This window comes from Micrasema longulum, unplaced genomic scaffold (assembly GCF_059751315.1).
Source record: "Micrasema longulum isolate JH-2025_06_02 unplaced genomic scaffold, ASM5975131v1 h1tg000416l, whole genome shotgun sequence".
Classification (NCBI taxonomy): domain Eukaryota; kingdom Metazoa; phylum Arthropoda; class Insecta; order Trichoptera; family Brachycentridae; genus Micrasema; species Micrasema longulum.
The window spans coordinates 199,754-220,437 of record NW_028277616.1 but is presented as its reverse complement, the minus strand read 5'-3'; the positions used below and the strand labels follow the sequence as shown (position 1 = coordinate 220,437).

The window sequence follows — 20,684 nt, the reverse complement described above, 5'->3', positions numbered from 1 at the left end:
GCTTTTTAAAAGCTCAAAAAAAAGCTCAACTTATTTTACCTTGATATTTCATAGGGAGATATAAATTTGTCACAACGGAGAGGGAAAATATTTTTGAGAAGGAACATATAAATAGTGCGGACCCATAAATTATAGGGAATGTGACCAAAAACACACTCTACCAATAAATTGACATTAATTTATAATTTTACCACCCTTATTTTGATACGTTAGGTATATGTGGTATGTGGATGCATATGTGCATGTATGTATGTTTATATGTGTGTATACAGGGTGTACTTTAAACCCTGTCACATCCGAAACCACGATGATTAGTATGGGCAAGAAGACATATTAGTATATTTTTAAAAATATTTAGAACCAAGAAAAATTTAAAAAATAAAATATTAAAAAAAACAAATGGTAGCTTACTTCTGCAGGGGAGAAATGAGGGGAGCGCGGCGCAGTATCAGACTCTCCCTTCCCCCTTCTCGTTTCACCCCTGCAGAAGTAAGCAACCATTTGCTTTTTTTGATATTTTATTTTTTTAAATTTTATTTGTTCTAAAAAAATATTTTAATGTGCCAATATGTCTTCTTGCTTATACTGATCATCGTGGTTTCGGATGTGACAGGGTTTAAAGAACACCCTATATTTATATATATATATATATATATATATATATATATGTTTGTATGTGCATGTATGTATTATGTTTATACAATATTTCTATTTGTTTTTAGTTTTTATACATGCAATATTTTTATTTCATTTTTAATATGTATTTTCTTTCATTTGAAGATAGAATAAATAAAATAATTAGTTTGAGACCCCTGAAAAATTACCTATATATTTTTTTTATTTGTTTATTTTTCCATACATGTCATATATTTACATAGAATTTTAATTACAAAATACACCTTTAAAAAAATTAATCTTAAAATTATATATATAAATATAATACAAGCAGTCATACTTGCTACCTAGATAGGTTCATGCTCATTCGGTTGTACACAGGAAGTTGGTACTACTGACTTTGCAACAATAATCGATGAACCAGAGATTCAGTCTGTTTGTATAATATACTCATATATAAGCCTATTTTTTTTGTTGCTGAATTTGTGTGCCTAATAATGTGTGCCTTTGTAAGATTTACAAGCCTAAAATGCATAATTTTTTTACTACTTTTCTTCTATACTTCACTGTTTTACTATAAATCTTTTTTTAGTATACATTACTTTTATTGAGTTTAACCATAAAAATTAACATTGTGTTCTTTCTATCATATGACTTTGTATTTAACTTTAATTCTGTACGAATTGGCTACGGCCGTTAGTTATAATAATAAATAAATAAATAATGGGCCTTACTTATAAATCTGGTAAAAAATTACGCCCAGGCATAGTGGTAGAATAAGGTTGGGAATACTATCCTTATCGAACCACTGTTATAAGGATGATATTTACATCCGTATTCTACCACTACGCCTAGGCGTAACTTTATACCAAGTTTATGAGTAAGGCCCAATTTAAAATAACATATTTTGTCAAAAAAATACACCCTTAAAAAAAAAGAAATAAAAATGATGAAGTTGATAAATTTTAATGAATACATTATTTGATAAGATTTATTTTTTTCAAATACTAAAAACTTTTTTCATATAAAACGTATGTGAATAAAATAAAACTCTCGTGAATCAACATGATCATTATTGAATGCAAATTATATTGATTCATTGTTGTATTTCAAAGGAACAAAAACTATTGATAAAACTATAGAAAATGTTTCCAAGAAAATACTGAAAGTCGATTTCTAAGAATACACAGAAAGTAACTGCACTTCATTCTTAGTAAATATTGTTTTGTTTATTTCGAGGAAACTCGCTACATATGCATTGAAAACACAATCGAAGCGCGAGGCAAATTCTCATAGGTAGAGTAAATGCATCGATTACCTATCGAAGGTGTTTTCTGGGTAAATAGTACATAGATTGGCTGAATAATATGTAACTATCCTTATTTAAAACAATTCATACTAGTAAAACATATTGCCTTGCTCGAAAATGGCATGTAAAAATAACAAGAATGTTAAATACCTACATGCTTGCTGTGCTTAACAAGTTACATAAAAAGTTTTGGTGTTAAAAAGACCAATGATTTTAAACAAAGTTAATCAAATTGGTGTAATAACTTATATTTACATTTAAGTTATTAATTTAAAAATACTTGGTACAGTTCCACTTATTTATTTGACCAATTAGCGCTTTCACCCTCTAATGGGCACCTTCAGACTGGTGAATATTATACAGTGTAAGGATAATTTATATAAAACTAAATATTACTTAAGTAAAAAAAAAAAAAATGTTAAGTAAATTCTTTAAAATGAAAGTAATAGATTCATCAGCTTATCATCATTGCGCTGGCAATTTAAGTGGTTTTTCTTTTTAAGAGTATTTTAAACTTCTCATTAAGATTAAACAATTTTGTTTCAACAAAACATACTTCAATATTTTTTTCAAATAAAATTACGTATCTTTACTTATTGTAATGAATAAAAAAACATTTTTTAAAAATATCCACCACCAAAAAATATATTGTTTAAATTATCTCCTAATTTTTTTAAATGTCACATTGCTGACGCAAGACTGATCATCTTATCTTCATGCAACAAAACTGATCAAGATACGCTGCGATTGGAGTACCAATGTAGTGCCCTATGCACGATCAGGTGCGGAGAGGGAATTATCATGACTTATAGACTCCGCGTACGTTTGCCATTTTTTGCAGCTTATTTGTTAATAATTTTCGAGTATATTAGACTAGTTTACTCGCATGGTAAAATAACCTGTAGGTTAAATATAATTTATAAATATGGCAAGTAAAATGAATTTTTGAAGAATAATAATGTAGTAGAAATAAAATAATTAAGTTGTATATATTTTAAAAATAATTAATGATCAATAATAATAAGATTATCATCAGAATTCAAGGAGCCCGTCTCACTGCCAATAGCATAAGGTCGAACTCACCAGATCTTCGATTTCATTGTCCCCGAGATCAAGGCGCTCTAACTTGTTAAGGTTCTTCAGCGACTCCGGCAATGACTTGATGAGATTCTCCCTCAACTCCAGGGACTGCAGAGAGATCAAGCTGCAAGCCAAAATTAACTTTTAATCATTTTTAACAATAAAGGAAAACATCAGCCTCCCGTATAGAAAAAAGACAATGTCACAAACTACAATTATTTTATGCAGTAAAAAACATACAAAATGGGAAAAAGCATATACGAAGAAAGAAGAATTAAAAAATTTAAACAATAAGTTAAATAATGAATTAATTCATTGATTATTATTTAAAAACATGTAAGATCATTTTTATATGAGTACTACATTAAGATTTAAAATAAATAACAATAAAACCAGACCTTAAAACGAACGCAAAATTAGGAAATCATACGATTTTGCCATTTTAAAACGAATTTTTTTATCGCGCAGTAATAAAAAAACATAAATTAGATAAAAACAATATTTTTAAAAGGTTTTTCTGTTAAAAAATATACTTAAAAGTTGTATGTAACTAAAATATAATTACTTTTAGACCGGCAGACTACGCCATTTCAAATTTAGACTAAACTTGGGTATCTGGGATCTCAATAAAGACTAAGTATTGAACTAAAATTTGTTGTAATAATTTAAAGATAATAAATTGAACATAAAAATGGCCGATGCCAAATTTTAGCCATCAGACCAGCCCTTACCGAAAACGATTAGGGCAGGTCTGAAGGTCATAACAAAAGTCAGTAAAATATTGTTTTAAATTTAATATTACAACCAGAATTATCTTCTTTTTTCAAAAAAAGAGAATACGATTCTATAAAAAAAAGTTTCAACTAAAGTATTTGAATATATTTTTTTAAAGTATTACCGAAGGCATAATTTTAAGTAGAAATAAAAGAAAATGTCATTAAAATGTATATATTATATGTATTTTTTTTGATTTTGAAAAGAAATACAAGAATTTTAAATCACATACATTTTAGTGATTCATAAATTCATAGCATTACCTTCACATTTACATAATCATAAAATTTAAAAGCTTTGACTCATTCGTTAATTCGTAATGAGCGGGTATTTGACTGTCACATCCTTCGGTTGAACTTTGAGACATCCACGAGCGGTGTTCAGAAAATAAAGAGAAAGTTTTGATTTCGCGGGTTTGGTAAGATCGATTGTCAATTTTTTGTTTTATTATGTTGGTATACATGCCCCTGCAGTATGCTAAAATTTTCAGCCGTATTCATTATTTACTTTGCCTGTGGCAGCCGCTAAGGTTAGACGTGTTTTATGAGCTCGGCGATTTTCGTTTTTTTTTTTTAATGGATCAAAGAATTTGTATCAGATCTTGTATAAAAAATTTGATAAAGTGTAAGGCCTATGGTGAGTTTGCTATGAGTAAAACAAGAGTTTACGAGTGGTTTATCGTTTCCAAGATGACCGTGAAGACGTTGAAGATGACGAACGGACGAATCGTTTATGCATACTGTATGGTATGTGGGTCCATAATAAAAAAAACAGATAAGTACTAAATAGAAACATCAGAAGAGCAATCCATTTCTGAAAATCAAATGTGTAGGTACATTTTTGCAAGGAAACTCATTTTCTTGGGTAAAAATAAAAACATGAATAACGCCTTTATAACGTAGTTAAATTATTATTAAATAAGTGATTATAACGACCTCCCGTAACAGGCGATGACCAGACGACCTCTAACGCAAAAAAAAGAATTTTCTTACGAAGTTGGTGTCTCTCACCGCTTTAATAAAAACGTATAGTAAAAAGGAAATCGTAACAATGGCGGTGCTGCAATTATGTACCTGCATACGAGTATTGTCATCGCGTCTTTCTACACTACACGCTGTAATATTCATACCAAAACGTCTTCTCATTATTCTCGCGAATTCAGAAGGAATAAGACTGATTGATATTTACAAGAGCCAAATCAATAATACACATAACTATAGAAATATAATAGAACTACCACTTGATAAATTAACGAAACCACAAGATTTCTTACTGCGCCTGTAGCTTGTACGATGTACCTTATGATCAAAAATAAACGGGAATTTGACAAAAAAACGCAAAATTTTCAATTTCATTGAAAAAATTTACAATCCCCTTTAAAATACTCGCCATTTGCGACGATACATTGATGCCAACGCTTAATCCAACTGTCCATGCACTTTTTATAGGCCTGCAAAGGTATGGCCTTTAGCTCTCTCAGCGAATTCTCTTTATGACATCAATCGTGTCAAAGCGCGTTCCTCTTAACAGCAATTTTAGTCTTGGGAAAAGAAAAAAGTCAGACGGGGCCTAGTCTGGGGAACACGGTGGTTGGCTGATGAGATTAGTCGATTTTTTTTCCAAAAACACCGAAACAATCACAGCTGTATGAGACGGCGTATTATCGTGATGTAAAATCAAAGAATTGTCCTTCCACATTCCTTCAGTGTTTTTGGGACGAGGGGGGCAGTGACGCGTTTCATACCCAAAACATCTCAATGATAAGATGTTTAATAATACAACAAGTTCTCAGATTCGTTCAACACGATTTGCTTTGCCGATTCGATGTTTTCTTCAGTACTTGACGTTGCTGGACGTCCAGTATGTTTATCATCATCTAAGCATTCACGAACGTCTTAACCTCTTGTACCATTCGTATGCCCGTGTTTTTGACATACACAATTTTCCGAAGACTTTATTCAACATTTTCAATGATTCGGCACACGAAATTTCATTAGCAACACAAAATTTGAGGCACGCTCGTTGTGCCAAATTTTTATCCATTGTAAAAATCGCCACACAGCAATTTTTCGACTCACTCAAACAGACGCTGACAGAATACTGAGCATCCGATCGCCGCCAAACTTTGACAGATTGTCAAAAACAGTGCTGTAAATGTGAATACAAATTACCGATTTGTGCAGCGGGGGCATTTCAAATTAGAAATTCCCGTTTATTTTTTATCATATGGTATGATAGATAATATCGCGAAATCGCAGAACAGGGGTCCGCGACTCGAACCTTACTTTACCACAACTTGATTCCAATTTTCTTATGGTGAAAATTGAATCATAGGAACAAAAATACGTAAGTCAAAACGTAAAGTTAACAAAAACCACTATATCATCCGATTGAAATGTTAAAAAGAAGAAGGAGGCTAAAACAAATTCATAATATGTACCTACATCATACATCTACGCCAAATTAAATCAAATAATCGTTAAGTAAACATAATTCAATTAACGTTATTCGTGTCGCTATAAATCAATTAAGATAACAAAGCGCATCCAATCGAAAAATAAAAAAAATGCACGATGGAATAAAATGAAAGAACAATACCAGTACCGAGTAATGGGTACACTGGATACACTACTCGTACACACACGTACAATCATTAACATATTAATACATAGACATGCCCTATAGTATAAAATATTTTTAACACAAAAACGAGCACATATTTACTAAGTTTGTTTATTTAAACCAGGGTTGCATTTATAGATCATTGCATATGCTACCAAAAAATGAAGGGTACTTATTTCTGGCACATAAAAAAGTTTGTATTTTAACGTTAACAATCAAAATTCGTTTTTGGTTTCGACCCATTTATTTCTTTTCATTGGATTTTAAGGAGTGCAAAAATAATATTAACTCACGTTTATTATATTTTAAAAACATATTTCTATCAGGACTCCCTTGTAACTAAGAAGAGCTTCGCCCCCTTTGTATTGCACCCCTTGGCGTAGTTTCGACGCTTCCAAAAAAATATATTTATATTTAAATATTTATTGTTTTAAGCTTCGTTAATAAACAAATATTTACAAATGAAAAGTTACACAATCCTTTTTACAATGTTTATCCGAAAGGTTTTTACACACTTTCATGGCACAAGCAGGCGTGTTTTGGTTTCGATTCTAAACGTCACGCCTGGCTGGGGGTCGAAGGACGACTAATACGCGTTGGGCATGAGTTAAGTGTCATCATTTTGAGGGCTCAGGGCATGTATATGGTATTAATATGTCAATGCGTACAATACTCGCAACCGCTCTCGATTTAGCCAACCAAATTGATTCAATCTGCTGTCAAAGGATATCTATTTGGAATGGATACGTATTCCCAGCATATAAAGCATACTGTATGGAATTTTAGCGAGTAAATATAAATACGCAATATAAAGGGAAACGAAATAAAACCTTATTGTGCGACCTAATTTGATTTACCCGACGGCTGTTACAAATTGAAGAAAAAAGGATTTATATTAGAACGAATTCCTCTTGACGGTATTTTGGTTATGTCCACTTCATTGACTAAGCTAGTGTTAGCTTTGAAAAATGCCAATGACAATACATAAATTGATAAATAATACTAAAGCTTAATTTTGAAGATATTAAGATACGACTCTGAAATATTTTTCTTTGTATTGAAGCAATTTAAAAAAAAGCTATGTTCGTAAAAAAAATTGATTGCAAGAAAATGCATGTCAATAATAGACGGTTTCACAAAAGTTTTACCCGGTGCAACGTAACTATGAAAACAATATAATAGGGAAACGCAATAAGTAATATCGTCTAAAACAACAATAGTTAACGATTATTTTGTATTTATTTATAGTATATTCATACAATATTATTTTACACAATAAAATGTAAAATATAAAACAATATTCGTCTCAATAATCTATCAACTAATCAGCTTTAAACTAGCAACTATAGTCCTTAAAATATATCTTGATAAGAATGACATTTGTCAGAAAAAGTGACGACATAACTTTGTAGTTACGTCCAAGGAGTTATTTATATTGACACACGAAAAATCATTCGTACCTGGCGTGTTAATTTATTTTTTTAATACAATCCTTGACACATAAATCAACATTAATATATGAAATCAGCTTTAAAACTAAAAGAAAAACTCAAATAAACCCAATTATTGACGAAGGTCTTACAAGGCTACATCATTTTGCAAAAACGTTAGAGATGGGACAAATTGATCCATGTAAATTGATCGAATTAAAAAATGATTCATTTGATGTTGTTCGTGAAAAAAGTATAATGTCTTATTTTTTGGTAAATAATTGTGTTAAACACACTATAATAGGCTTGTTTTTGCGTTTTTATATCAAGTTTCGGAAACAGAGTTTCACGATTGCATGAAATAACTGATAAAATCGATTTGATCAGCGATCAGTAATTTCCCATCACTAATGAAATTAGTTTGACAGCTGTCATTCTAATCAAGCTATATTTTAAGGACTATAATGGTATGTCATCGGGTGGTACGATGCGATTAAAATGCGATTTGAAATCGCTACAATTCAAATATTTTATTTTTATTTTTATAAAAGTTCAAAAAAAAATCACTACGCCGTTTCCCCGTCGGGGTAGGCAGAGGGGATATAACGCCATTTCACCCTGTCTGCGTACAGACCTCGCTTGCTCTACATTAATACATCTTCTCGTGCACGTATGCCGATTATTCCGACTTTCGACATGTCCATATTCAAGTATTTGCTGTATTTGGTCATGCCAATCCATTCTCGGTCTTTCTCGTTTTCTGCATCCATCAACATTCGGGTCGCAAATATGGTAACATCAAGATAGAAGCCTAAAACATTTGGATTTGGAACATTATAAACAAAACTTTGAGATTACATAACATAGCATGAAAATTCTTGGATCCGTCGAGCGTCATAAATCGTTACATAATTCATAGTCAACATTCATCATTCAGTGCCCAAAATTGCAGAACATCCTCATCGTATCAAAGGTAGGCCCATTTCCATGTTCCTTTCCTTTCTTCAAATATTTCCAACCTTTTACAAAACTTAATGAAATTCGTATATCCGCTAAGTCCGATTTTCGTTAACAAATGTTGGGCATATATTTTTTTCCCCTTTTCTACAATTTTATTCACATTTATTTTTTGTGGATGGATGATGCACTCTGGCCAACGGGGACAAGGGAGTTAAAGGTATTATTTTGTTTATACGCGTATCTATCACAACAATAATAGCAATGTTATTTTAGTTTTAGTAACAGATTTGTTTTTTGAAAAATTCAAAAAACATTAAACAATTTTTTTTTAATTTCGGGATATCCACGAATAAAATCTCTTTAACCCTTTTCTTGGCAGCGTAAAAAAATATTTTTTAACACATTTGTTGGTTGAAAGGGCTTCAGAATCCCAAATAAAAATATTTTTTTATTTCAATCAAAGTATATAATGAATTGTGATAATGCAGTTAAGAATGAAATATTTGTTAAAGCAGTTTCATAAGAAAAATGAGATAACTGTTGTAATTAGCTAAGGCCGTATATATAAAAAAATATGTATCCCATAGGGTACATTGCCAAGAAAAGGTATCTAAAAGGGTATTTTAAACTTTGTAGGGAATGAAGTAATAAAAGAACAGACGCAGCAAACTCCGGTGACAACTGTCATCAAGCGGAAGTGATATGATCGGCTGGGCCACACACCACGGATGCCTCCTGAGAGCCATAACCAAGCTTTCCTGCTTTATAAGGCATCAGGTTCTCGGCGTCCCAAACGTCCACTCCTGACTGTTCGTCGGCGGTCAGAACTAAGGGACGCGAACCTGACTCAGGGTGCACAGGAGCCGGCATCCAACAGAGATGCCTAGAGGATCTTTGTGGACACCATATGCTCCAACTAGGGAGCGGACAAGGAATAATGATGAAAAAGGGTATTTATTATACACAGTATTTGTTAAATAGGTGCTAAGGTTTTCACGGTCACTGTTATCAATATGTTGCCTACTGCAATAATGTGCCTACTGCCGACTGTGACACGGTACAAATTACTACTAATTAATCACATACTATTTTCTACATAACACACAGTCCACCCTGAAGATGGCTTCTACAATGGTAGCCGAAACGTCGAAGCAAATCCAACACACACGGTATCACCCAAAAAAGAAACACAGTATTTATTTTCTAAAATATACAATATTCATAATAATGTTGTAATACAGGCATGAATTTTGTATTATTAAATCCATAAAAACAGGCGGCTTTGTGGTGTAATGGTCAGCGCATTTGCCTGCCATGCAAGAGGTCTCGGGTTCGAATCCCGACATGGTTGATAAGAAATATTATTTAAAAGGGTATTTTTACACTAGAATATTTCATAGTCTGTCTGTCTAATAGTAAGACTGATCACCATGCCTTCGTGTAACAAAAAAAATCAAGATACGCTGCGATTGGTGTACCGATGCAGTGCTGTATGCATCGTTAGGTGCGGAAAGGAAACGATGATGATGATGAAATCCATAATGTTTGAGTTTGTCCAAATGCTTGCAGATTGGCTGGATTTCCTCCCTAGGGAGTTATTCATATTTAAATTTTCAACAGAGAGGGAAAACATTTTTCAGAAGGGAATATGGAAGTCTAGGCATTTACAGGGCTTATGACCTTGTGGCAACACTATAGACGTCACAAGCGACGTCGCGTGCCAGGTCCGAGCGACGGACACGAGAGAAGCGTTTTGGCTGTGTTCGGTGACACACGTTCTTTAGACAAAAACTTGATTTAATTTTAATTGTTACGATTTCATACTTTTTCTTAACTGCTTTATTTTACGTTTTACAAATTAGATTCCTTGAGTTATTATTAAGTATTTCCATTCTCTATTATATTAAGTTTAGTTAAATTTATATATTGTATCTTTTGTATTAATAAAATATAATAAAACTGTAAGTACAATCTTTTACTTTATTTGTGCATTACACATACCATGTTAGTCTGAAGATTTGTACAAAACGAGCGAGAAGTAAAAAACGTTCTCACGAGACGATTTTTACGGAACGATATCAACGCGGATTTAGCAATTTATGTGGAACCTACTAGGCAGTCGACATAACCCGACGTTTAGTACGTAACAGAAACCACCATAACCTGAATGAATGTTACACAGTGTGTATAGTGGCCACTTAAACCAGCCAATGACGGGTCATAAGCCCTGTAAGTGCCTAGACTTTCATATTCCCTTCTCAAAAATGTTTCCCCTTTCTGTTGAAATAAATTTAAATATGAAATCCATACATTTATTTATTCATTTATTGAATGTGTATGTATGTTGGTACACTGTAATCATTATGCGTGAAATTCCAATGATATAAAGATAAGGTGACAATGTTTAGTTATAGCTACATAATTCGGGGCGGGTATTAATTGTTATTTATGAATGCGTATGAAAGATAAATATTGTACATATGCACGATGCTCTCTGTCGCCCGAACACAAAACGCAAAATATAGTCATGTAGCGTGTCGGGAAATGTTCAACGTTGCGGAAAAAATATAATAAACGATCACAAAAGGATGAACGTGGATGGAGCGGAAGGCGGGAGCGAGAGCGAGGTACTCACTGCAGGGTAGGGTGCTCTAAGAGTGCGTACTTTTTGATTTTTTGTCTATATTCAGTAATAGAATCAAGATAAAAATGTGTTTTTTAAACTTTTAGTATAAAATCATCATTAAACTACAAGTTTTGATATAAATAATTAGAAAAAAAGAAAGACATTTACCCAAGCGTCAACCACAACCATAATACAAGATACTCTAATAGGGATCTGATACTAAGTGAAGGGGTCAACACTGTTCTGGCATCGAGACAACACTATAACGTAGGCAAAAAGGTCCATAACCTTTTGCCAGAATCGTGGAAAGACGGGAGTGTTGTCAAGTTACGGAAGGCGTTGACCTCGCTCTTTCATGACATTGGTCGTAGGGAGTCAGAAAAGTTGATGCATGCCACGGATTGGAGAACCTTACTGGATGTCAAAAATAAAATATAAAAAATAAGGAATAACTTTAAAAATATATATTTATAGATGACAACCATGAAGTATCGCATAAATAAATTGTCTATGTTTTTATGAATGTATGTATGTGTATGCGCATGGGTGTATGTACGTGTGTGTGTATGTACATGTGTATATTTATATATACATGTTGTATATATGTGTATGTCTGTATGTATATGAATCAAAATGTGTATCTGAATAAGTTTATATTTTGTTTGTCTGTGCTCTATATTAATTTGTTAAGTATTATAATATATAAAAATGTAATTGCCTAGCTTGGAACGGGGTATGTACCCTTGTTAGCTGGGCAAAGTGAATATGGAATTGTATTTTGATAAAGAGTGTGAATAAATAAATAAAATAAAAAAATAAAAAAATAATTCATAGGAAGAAAACAATTGATATTCATAGGAAAAAAGTATTTGAATACAAAATCGATAATTTTGCGTACACTTGCATAGTACGCATCACACGTATAGGTAAGGCAGCCTAAGCTGAGGACATCACCGTACTCACACAGATGTAAAGCTTGTATACAGAGTGTTACTTTTCTGTATAAACTATATTTTATACTAAATTTATTTCAACAGAGAGGGAAAACGTTTTTGAGAAGGGAATATGAAAGTCTAGGCATTTACAGGGCTTATGACCTGCCATTGGCTGGTTTAAGTGGCCACTTTACACACTGTGTAACATTCACCATTCTGCCCATGTTTGAACATTCACATTTCCTAAACTCTTCTATATGTTGACTTTTGTGAAGTAAAAGAGCTGAAACCTTTATCACGTGGGTGAGATTAATCCGGCTGAACCAAATAGCCCTGTAAATGCCTAGACTTTCATATTCCCTTCTCAAAAACGTTTCCCCTCTCTGTTGAAATAAATTTAAATATGAACAACTCCCTAGGGAGAAAATCCAGCCAGTCTGCAAGCATTTGGACATACTCAAACATTGTTATATTTTATTCAATTATTATTATTTACTAATAAATTTAAAAAAAAATATATTTTATGTTTTTCTGTGATATAGTGGTAAGCCCGTTTGGTTGCCGTGCATAAGGTTAATGAAAAATATTTGATAGGAGTGATTTTTTACAGCAATGTTTCGTGTTAATGCGGAAATAATTTATATGTATTCTTATGAACAATATACTACATTTTAATAACTTTTTTTAAATAATTTAAAATTAACAGTGATTACTAAGACTAGGACAGTTCGTAGCAATGCGTTTTTTTCTAGTGCTGGCTCGTAGTAAATGTATTATAAAAAAATATAATTTTTACTATTTTTCATAATTTTCTGTGCCCATTTAATACATTAATACGATAAATACTAATAGCGACTAAAATTATCTGCGACTTATTTCGATGACAGAAAATATTAATTTCATATAAACGTTTTCTTAATAATATTAATAATAATAATATTTGGCTGATTTATATAGCGCTATTTTTGTAAAAAATCACCTCAAGGGCGCTTTACAATTGTATATCTAAACTTACATTCTAACTAAACTTAAGTGATACATTATATTTCCAAATTTAAAATTGAGGGTATAGAACTCGGTCAGCACCTCTACAAAGCTATTTCAACCTAGTGAAAATTACCAGGGTTAATATACAGGCAATAAATAAGGCGTAAATTATCAGACATACTTTACCTACATAAAATAATACATTCATCCGTAGACGCACCAAACTTAACTATACAAATTATTTTTTCTGCACCAAGTAGAAAAACAGAACATCACAAACCATTTTTTTTTGCCAATCTTTAAATCAAATATTGGTTACCACTCACCCCTACCAAGAATTCAACGAACGTTTAATCATTTATTCCAAGTGGATAGAGGGTTGGATATATTTGAGGAATCTAGACAGTCATTAAAAAAGAAGTTATTAACGGTCATTATAGGTTAATTTGTGGTATTTGCCAACATTACTATGTTGCTATATTATATATAAATACTCTGTCTTCTGTATTTGGAACTTGTGGGCTTTATGCCTGTTTTCCCGATAATGCACGAAAAAAAAATACAAAGGGAATTTCTATTTACATTTTATTACTTAAAATAATTGTATGTTCACAGAAATGTATTCATAAAACCGTAATTTATTGTTTTCATATTAATTTTATACTCTTGTGAACCGCGTACTCTTGGAGCATCCTACCCTATGTGTATGTATATACACTACTGTACTGTGTGGTGCTATGGGCTGCCGGCTGGTCTTCATTCACAACGCGAGTTAGTCTTGTCATATGGTACGGGAATGAGGAGATATCATCGTATGTACAACAAACACATCCTCCTACATTGTGTAATGCGGCAATATCAACATAATTTATGCATCGTATCAAAATTTTTACAATTCGTGTCAATTTAAAGGAAAAAATACGCACTGTCACGAAGACTTTTTGACTAATCGTTTCAATTCCATAGGCAGTGGCAGTACAAATCCCCTTTTCCGTCCTACGTATCTATCTCTCCCATCCATTTTCTTTCATTATAAATTTGCATTTGCAATGCGTCTTTTTTATTATGCTTTTGATTAAACTTACGTACGTACATAATTTTCTTAACCCTGTGCTAATGTCACATGTTTATACTCATAATAATGGTATCGGTTGTTTTTCCCAGTAAAAATAAACAGCATAAGATGATGTCATTAGACAGAAGGCTGATAGTAATTGTTTACTTCCGAGTACCTACCTTAATCCTAGGGAACCCGACCACCAGACCGGGAACTAAATCGTCTAAAGAACTCATCGGTTAAGTAGTCTTAAGTTAACACTATTTGTGCATTTTGACATTCAGACTTAGAGATTAAAAGCTCCTACCGGGTATTGAGGACAGGGTGAATTAAGCTTGTAAAACGATTTATTAATCTCGAATCTTGTGTGACTATAATGTCACACACATGCTAAAATAAAATATGTATCGCAAGATAAAAATATACATAATTTATGTTTAAAGCATTTACTTTGTGGTCACACATTTTAACTAATGTTAGTAAATATTAGAATATAACCACTTACCGACCTTTTTAGACTATTTTATAACTTCAAATCACGATTTTGATAAGGATAAAGGAGTACGATTTTTACATTCAAATAATAAGGAAGGACTTAAATGAAATAATATGGAGATTTTTCACATTAAAAACGCCTTAAAAAATTATATTCCTTTAATAAATAATCAAATAACTTTTCAGTACAGCCCTCTTTTTTAATTAAGAATTAACCTATCAGGGTAAGCCCGCCTCTACCCCCCTCCCTCTCAACTCCCTACCAATTCTTCAATTTTTTAATTTTTTTAAATTAAGATTAGTGCATGTATAGACATGGTGGTGTTCGCATCTCTATAAATTTGCATGGCATTTATGAAAATTATTTCATGGAAATAGTATATATATTACGGTGATGGTGAAGGTGGAGGTGTATTTGCGTGTTGGTGTAGTGAGTGTCCTGACGAAGAGACGGGTACGTCTCGAAACCGGTAGACTAAAAAAGTCGGTAAGTGGTTATATACTAATAATTACTAACATTAATAAAAATATACGTTAAAATGTGAACATTTTTCTGTCATTCATTTAGAAAGGGTTGAATTTTACCATCGAGGTAATGCAACAGCAACGTTTTTAAAAGCACTATTAGGCATAAGGTTGTTCGATTTTATGACTAAGATTTAAGTCCGAGAACGGCGCAGCAGCCTCCTATAACGAGCGTCTCGAGGATGCGGAGGTGGACCTGACTTGGACACGCGCTTCGCATGCCTCGGGAGAACCCAAACCCAAGTTGCCTTTGGTCCGGAAGGCCGTCTATGACGATCCTTCGACTTTGACGTGGGAGAAGGCGAGAGTACTGGCTGGCGATAGATTCACCTAGAGGCGACTGATAATGTCAACATGATATGGAAAAGAAGAATTTTAGAACAGTACCAGGCGAATAATCAAAATATGCAATAAATTAAAAGAAGATATTGTAATTAAATGTTGATAGCCATCCTGAGTTACGAGGGAACAGCATTTAAGAAAAATACATGCTGTTTAATGGATGTGCTAGTTTTATATTGAAAAAAATATTTTCACACGTTTTTCATTCCATGTCAATCTACAATCTATAAGAGCGAGACTATGTAAGTAAATAGACGAATGAATATAGACACGTTCCGCAGCTCAGAGTGTGAGTGGTCATGTTACGGTTACATCCGCGGAAGGTTGCACGCAGCATTTCTTCCTACGCCTAGTTACAAGCGGACGTTTCACTTCGCTTCCTTTGCATAAATATATAAAGCTGTTACTTGGGTATTTCACAGACGAACCAGAAAATTCCGTTTTTTTCTCACCATAAAAAATACTTCAATGAAATAGCGCCCGATTGGCTTGTTAATGGAGAAATTATACAAAATACTCGTTTAAACCATTTTACACGAAAACAATAAAAACTGTAATGCCATCGTATCTTATGAGAAAATCTGAAGGCGGCAAAATATGCATTCACGAGAAGAGCGGAGGTGCATTCTACGATTTTCAATTTTCTCTTTAATTACGATTTTTTAATTTTTTTTATCGTTATTTCTTAAAAGCCTATTAAAAATATGAGAGATATGAATAAGTCAATTTTGAAGTCGAATTAAATTCAGAATAACCGTTAGTTTTGAAAACGAACGCCTAGAATCTAGGCCCTAGATGCACATATAATGTGGCTAGATTCTGCTCTTTTGGCATATAAAAGCATCTGGGCGTAAAATGTTGCTACAAATATAGTTATTATATTTTTTTCAGTCTGTTTTACTATCTGCCTGAGTGTACGTATCGATACATTAAAGGAGCTGGCGTGGTAATAGCTCGGTAGATGACAGACAGACGATCGTTAAGCATACCTTCGTGGTAATTGTCAAAAGTCATAGAAAAATCATGTTGGGATTTATTGGAGTTTATAATCGCTTTGAAGTGGCCATATTTTATTACAGAAGCCTATTTCAAAAATAAATGAGAATTTAGAGAACTTTAGATATTAATAATAAATGAGAACTATTTAATTTATTTTTTTTCATATTTTTTATTTCTTTTTTTAATTACTATAAAATAAAAAAGTAAGGAACGCGGACTAAATTTTCAGGATCATTAATTGGTTGGATTTGATTATATGATGCCGAGATGACAAGTCGGTAGAACATACTGAGGTAGATATAAATAGTACTTACTTATTAGTTATTAATCATGGTCTAGAAGAAAAAAACCCGAAGAAAAAAAATTGATAATGATCCTTAAGATAAAAATAACTTTATTTAATTTACTTTCATATAACTTTGAATTATCTATCCTTACCTCTGTTTTGTATAAATACATTGAACTCCTTAATAAAGATACCAGTCTCGAAGATGTCGCGAAACCGATGAAACCGGTCACTGGATATTCCAAATTTGTGGTTTAAAGTATCACTCTTTTTTTATTTATATAATAAATTATAGTAAGAAACTATTATCTCAAATTAAAGGCTTGTAGCAAAATAAATTACAAAAAAACTGTAACGATTATTAATTTGGCGTTCCTAGAATAAAAAAAAAGTTATTTAATAGTCGTACTTGTCACTGAATTATTTTATACACGTCAATCGTTTAAAATTAAGGACTGCAGTGATATATCAACTGTTAAATAAATAAATATCTAAATAATTGCGATGATCCAAGCACTGGAGTGTGGGAAAACCGTTGTCGATCAATTCAACATGATTTATTACCTACAATACCTACCAGTATTCGAGGAGTTACGGAGGTAGGATTGATAATTTTCTGCCTTACTAGCGCCAGCGAATGGTGCATTGCTGGGCGTTCTCCAGTCCTATCCGCCAGAGAATTTAATCAGAGTTTCAATTACATCCACAAGGGATTTAATCCTCGAGGAAGATCCTATCTAGAATAAACTAATAACCATCACATACTTCTATAGTGGTAATAAATCGAACCGATTAATTATTCAGCGACCATCTAACAAAATAGCAAATAAGAAACGAATTATGTACGATTTTTAATGACATGCACACTACATCGGAAATTGTTTTACACGGTTCCGATGTAACACGGTACAAAAACGAAATGTAAAAAAGATTCAACATTAAATTAATAATGATGAAAACTATTAATTTTTGGAATAAGGAAATATCACATACTACGAATACCGAAAAAAATATTTGAAATGAATTTTAATAATTAATTGTAATTTCAAAATCAATATTGTGGAGAAATGTTTGCATACATAAATGTAAAAAATAAATTTAATAAAAATACGTTGCTGGAAAAACGCAACATGTTTGACCTTGGTGATTGTGACGTCAAGATTCATGACAATATTCTAAACAAATTTGAATGGGCAGGAATATATTAACATGAAATGTGACGCATTAGGGGCGTGGCCAATGGAATGACCGTTTTTGCGGGAATTCAAAATTACAAATTTTAAAATATTTTTTATGCAAATAATTAGCAAAATTTTTTTTTTACTGGACAGTTTTCATAGACCTTTATTACTTTAAAAATGTAAAAAAAGTCATATTTAACTATTCTTTATTTTACAACGTTATTTTGCTAACTAGATGCTAAGAAGTATGCGCGAGGGAAGGGTGATAGTGAATAATATTTGTTACGATTTTTAACTCTCAAAAGAGTGTAAAAAAATCATCTGGAGACGGTGCTGTAACGTAGTGTTACATTAAGGGAAACGACATATTTTGAAATACAGGTGTTTAAAAACAAAAAAAATGACACATAAATATGTATATATGTATATAAACTGTTAAATAATATATTTTCCATAATTCGTAAAAATAATAACATGATTATAAAATAATAATAATAGAATGAATTTTGACTTCATTTTATTTTTTTAAAAGAGACATATTGTATTCTATCTAGACTCATGTGACATCATAGCCACACAAAGGTTACACAATTTTGTTTTTATATATTTTTAAATATAATTAAGGTACAATAAATACTACACAATTGAATCCCGAAAAGAAATCCGCATTGTCCTTTTTTTAGTATATTTTTTTACACGGTTTTTTGAACACGGTACAGCGTGGAACGTACTCCCCGTGTAAAGTTCCGGTGTAGAACAATCAGTTACGGCTGAATTTTGAAAAAAGTAAGGAAATCATACGATTTAGCCATTTTGAAACGTAGTTTTTTTTTTCAAAAACGTGCAATTAAACAAATTAAATAATCATGCATTATAAAAAACGATATTTTTTTAATGTATTTCTATTCAAATATATTTATTTATTTAACACTTTATGTACATATAAGGGCGGGCATATTGTCTTGAGGCAATTTCTTCCAACCTACCCAAACCGTTCAGTTTGAGAACATTACAAATACATGGTCATATTGAATCTTACAATTTTATACAAAAATTAAAAACAAAGATTAACAAAATAAAAATATATATAAAAAATAACACTATACTATGAAGAGAGGAGAGGGGATGGTAAGGAAAGAAGAAGGATAAAGGAACAATTTAAATATTAAGATAGTGACATTTTAATCTTGACTTAAATGTAAATAAAGAAGGTGCGTCTCTAACACTAGTGGGTAGATTATTCCACAATCGAGCGGCTACTACTGTGAAAGAGGAGGCAAGAAAATAAGAGCGGTGACAGGGTATTAAATGGGTTCTCTCGTTACTAGAACGAAGAGATAGACCGTGTTGTGAAAGAGGTTGGAAGAGCTCTCTCAAATAAAAAGTATACTTAAAAGTTTTATAATACCAAAATATAATTACTTTTGGACAGGCAATTAACGTCTCTTAAAATTTAGACCAAACTTTGGTACATTGATTCTCATATTAAATCAAAGTATTAGTATTAAATTAAAATTTGTTCAAATTATTTGAAGATAAAAAATTGAACATTAGAACTATGGCAGCAAAACCACATATTTATTTTAATTTGTTGCAACAGAGAGGGAAAACATTATGAGAAGGGAATATGGAAGTCTAGGCATTTAGAGGGCTTATGACCTGTCATTGGCTGGTTTTAGTGGCCACTTTACATACTGTGTTTAATTCACCATTCAGCCTATGTTTAAACATCCAAATATCCTCAAACCTTGATCATGTGGGTGAGATTACTTGTCGTCATGACTATATTTACGGTTGTCCCCTAGTTTGACAATTCATACTATAAATATGCTAATGAACATAATTTGGGAACTAATAATTATTTTGAGTACACATTGTTTGTACCAAACATGACGATAAAGAAAAAAAACACAGAATTAATTTTAATTATTTAATCACGTTATTCCACAAAATGAAAACCTAAACAACCCGTATAAATATTGTTACTTCATATTTTTCATTATCTTCGATAATTATTTCCGCTCTTTTGAATATCTGTATCGTTACAGAAAAGCGAGTAAATGTGGCGTATGACTGGATTTCAAAGTTTCATTAGGATATTTCAGGTTTTAGTACGCAGAATGATACAATGCTGTCAACGTTTTTAAATAATGTTCACACGGTTTTTAACTGGTCCAAAAGTGCATCACAGGTAAAAGAGTTTAGACGATCGAATCGTGACACACGATTCAAAATATCACCGAATATATAAGGTTAAAAGGCCGCGACCGGTATATACAAAGGTCACCGTAGATATTAAAGATAATAATCCTCTTGTGATTTTTTATTTGATTTATTCATTAAAAGAAAACAACAGCCATTATAAACAAAAAAATACAATAATTACAAAAAAAACTAAAAAATTAAAGGCGAATTTCAGTTTCCTGTAAGTATTTTTAAAATTATTATTATGAATAACTCA

General features: G+C 32.0%; 1 protein-coding gene across 19 annotated transcripts in view; it reads right to left on the bottom strand.

The window, feature by feature from the left end:
• scrib (scribble planar cell polarity protein) overlaps positions 1–20,684 on the bottom strand; it is a 366,730-nt gene that overhangs the window by 188,517 nt on the left and 157,529 nt on the right. For all 19 annotated transcript variants that reach the window (XR_015822293.1, XM_088226214.1, XM_088226216.1 and 16 more), the window contains exon 4: positions 3,008–3,128. Coding sequence is in view for 18 of the 19 variants with exons in the window: in XM_088226214.1 (XP_088082340.1) it covers positions 3,008–3,128 (121 nt within the window). In the remaining variant the exon portion in view is untranslated. The remainder of the gene's footprint in view (positions 1–3,007; positions 3,129–20,684) is intronic.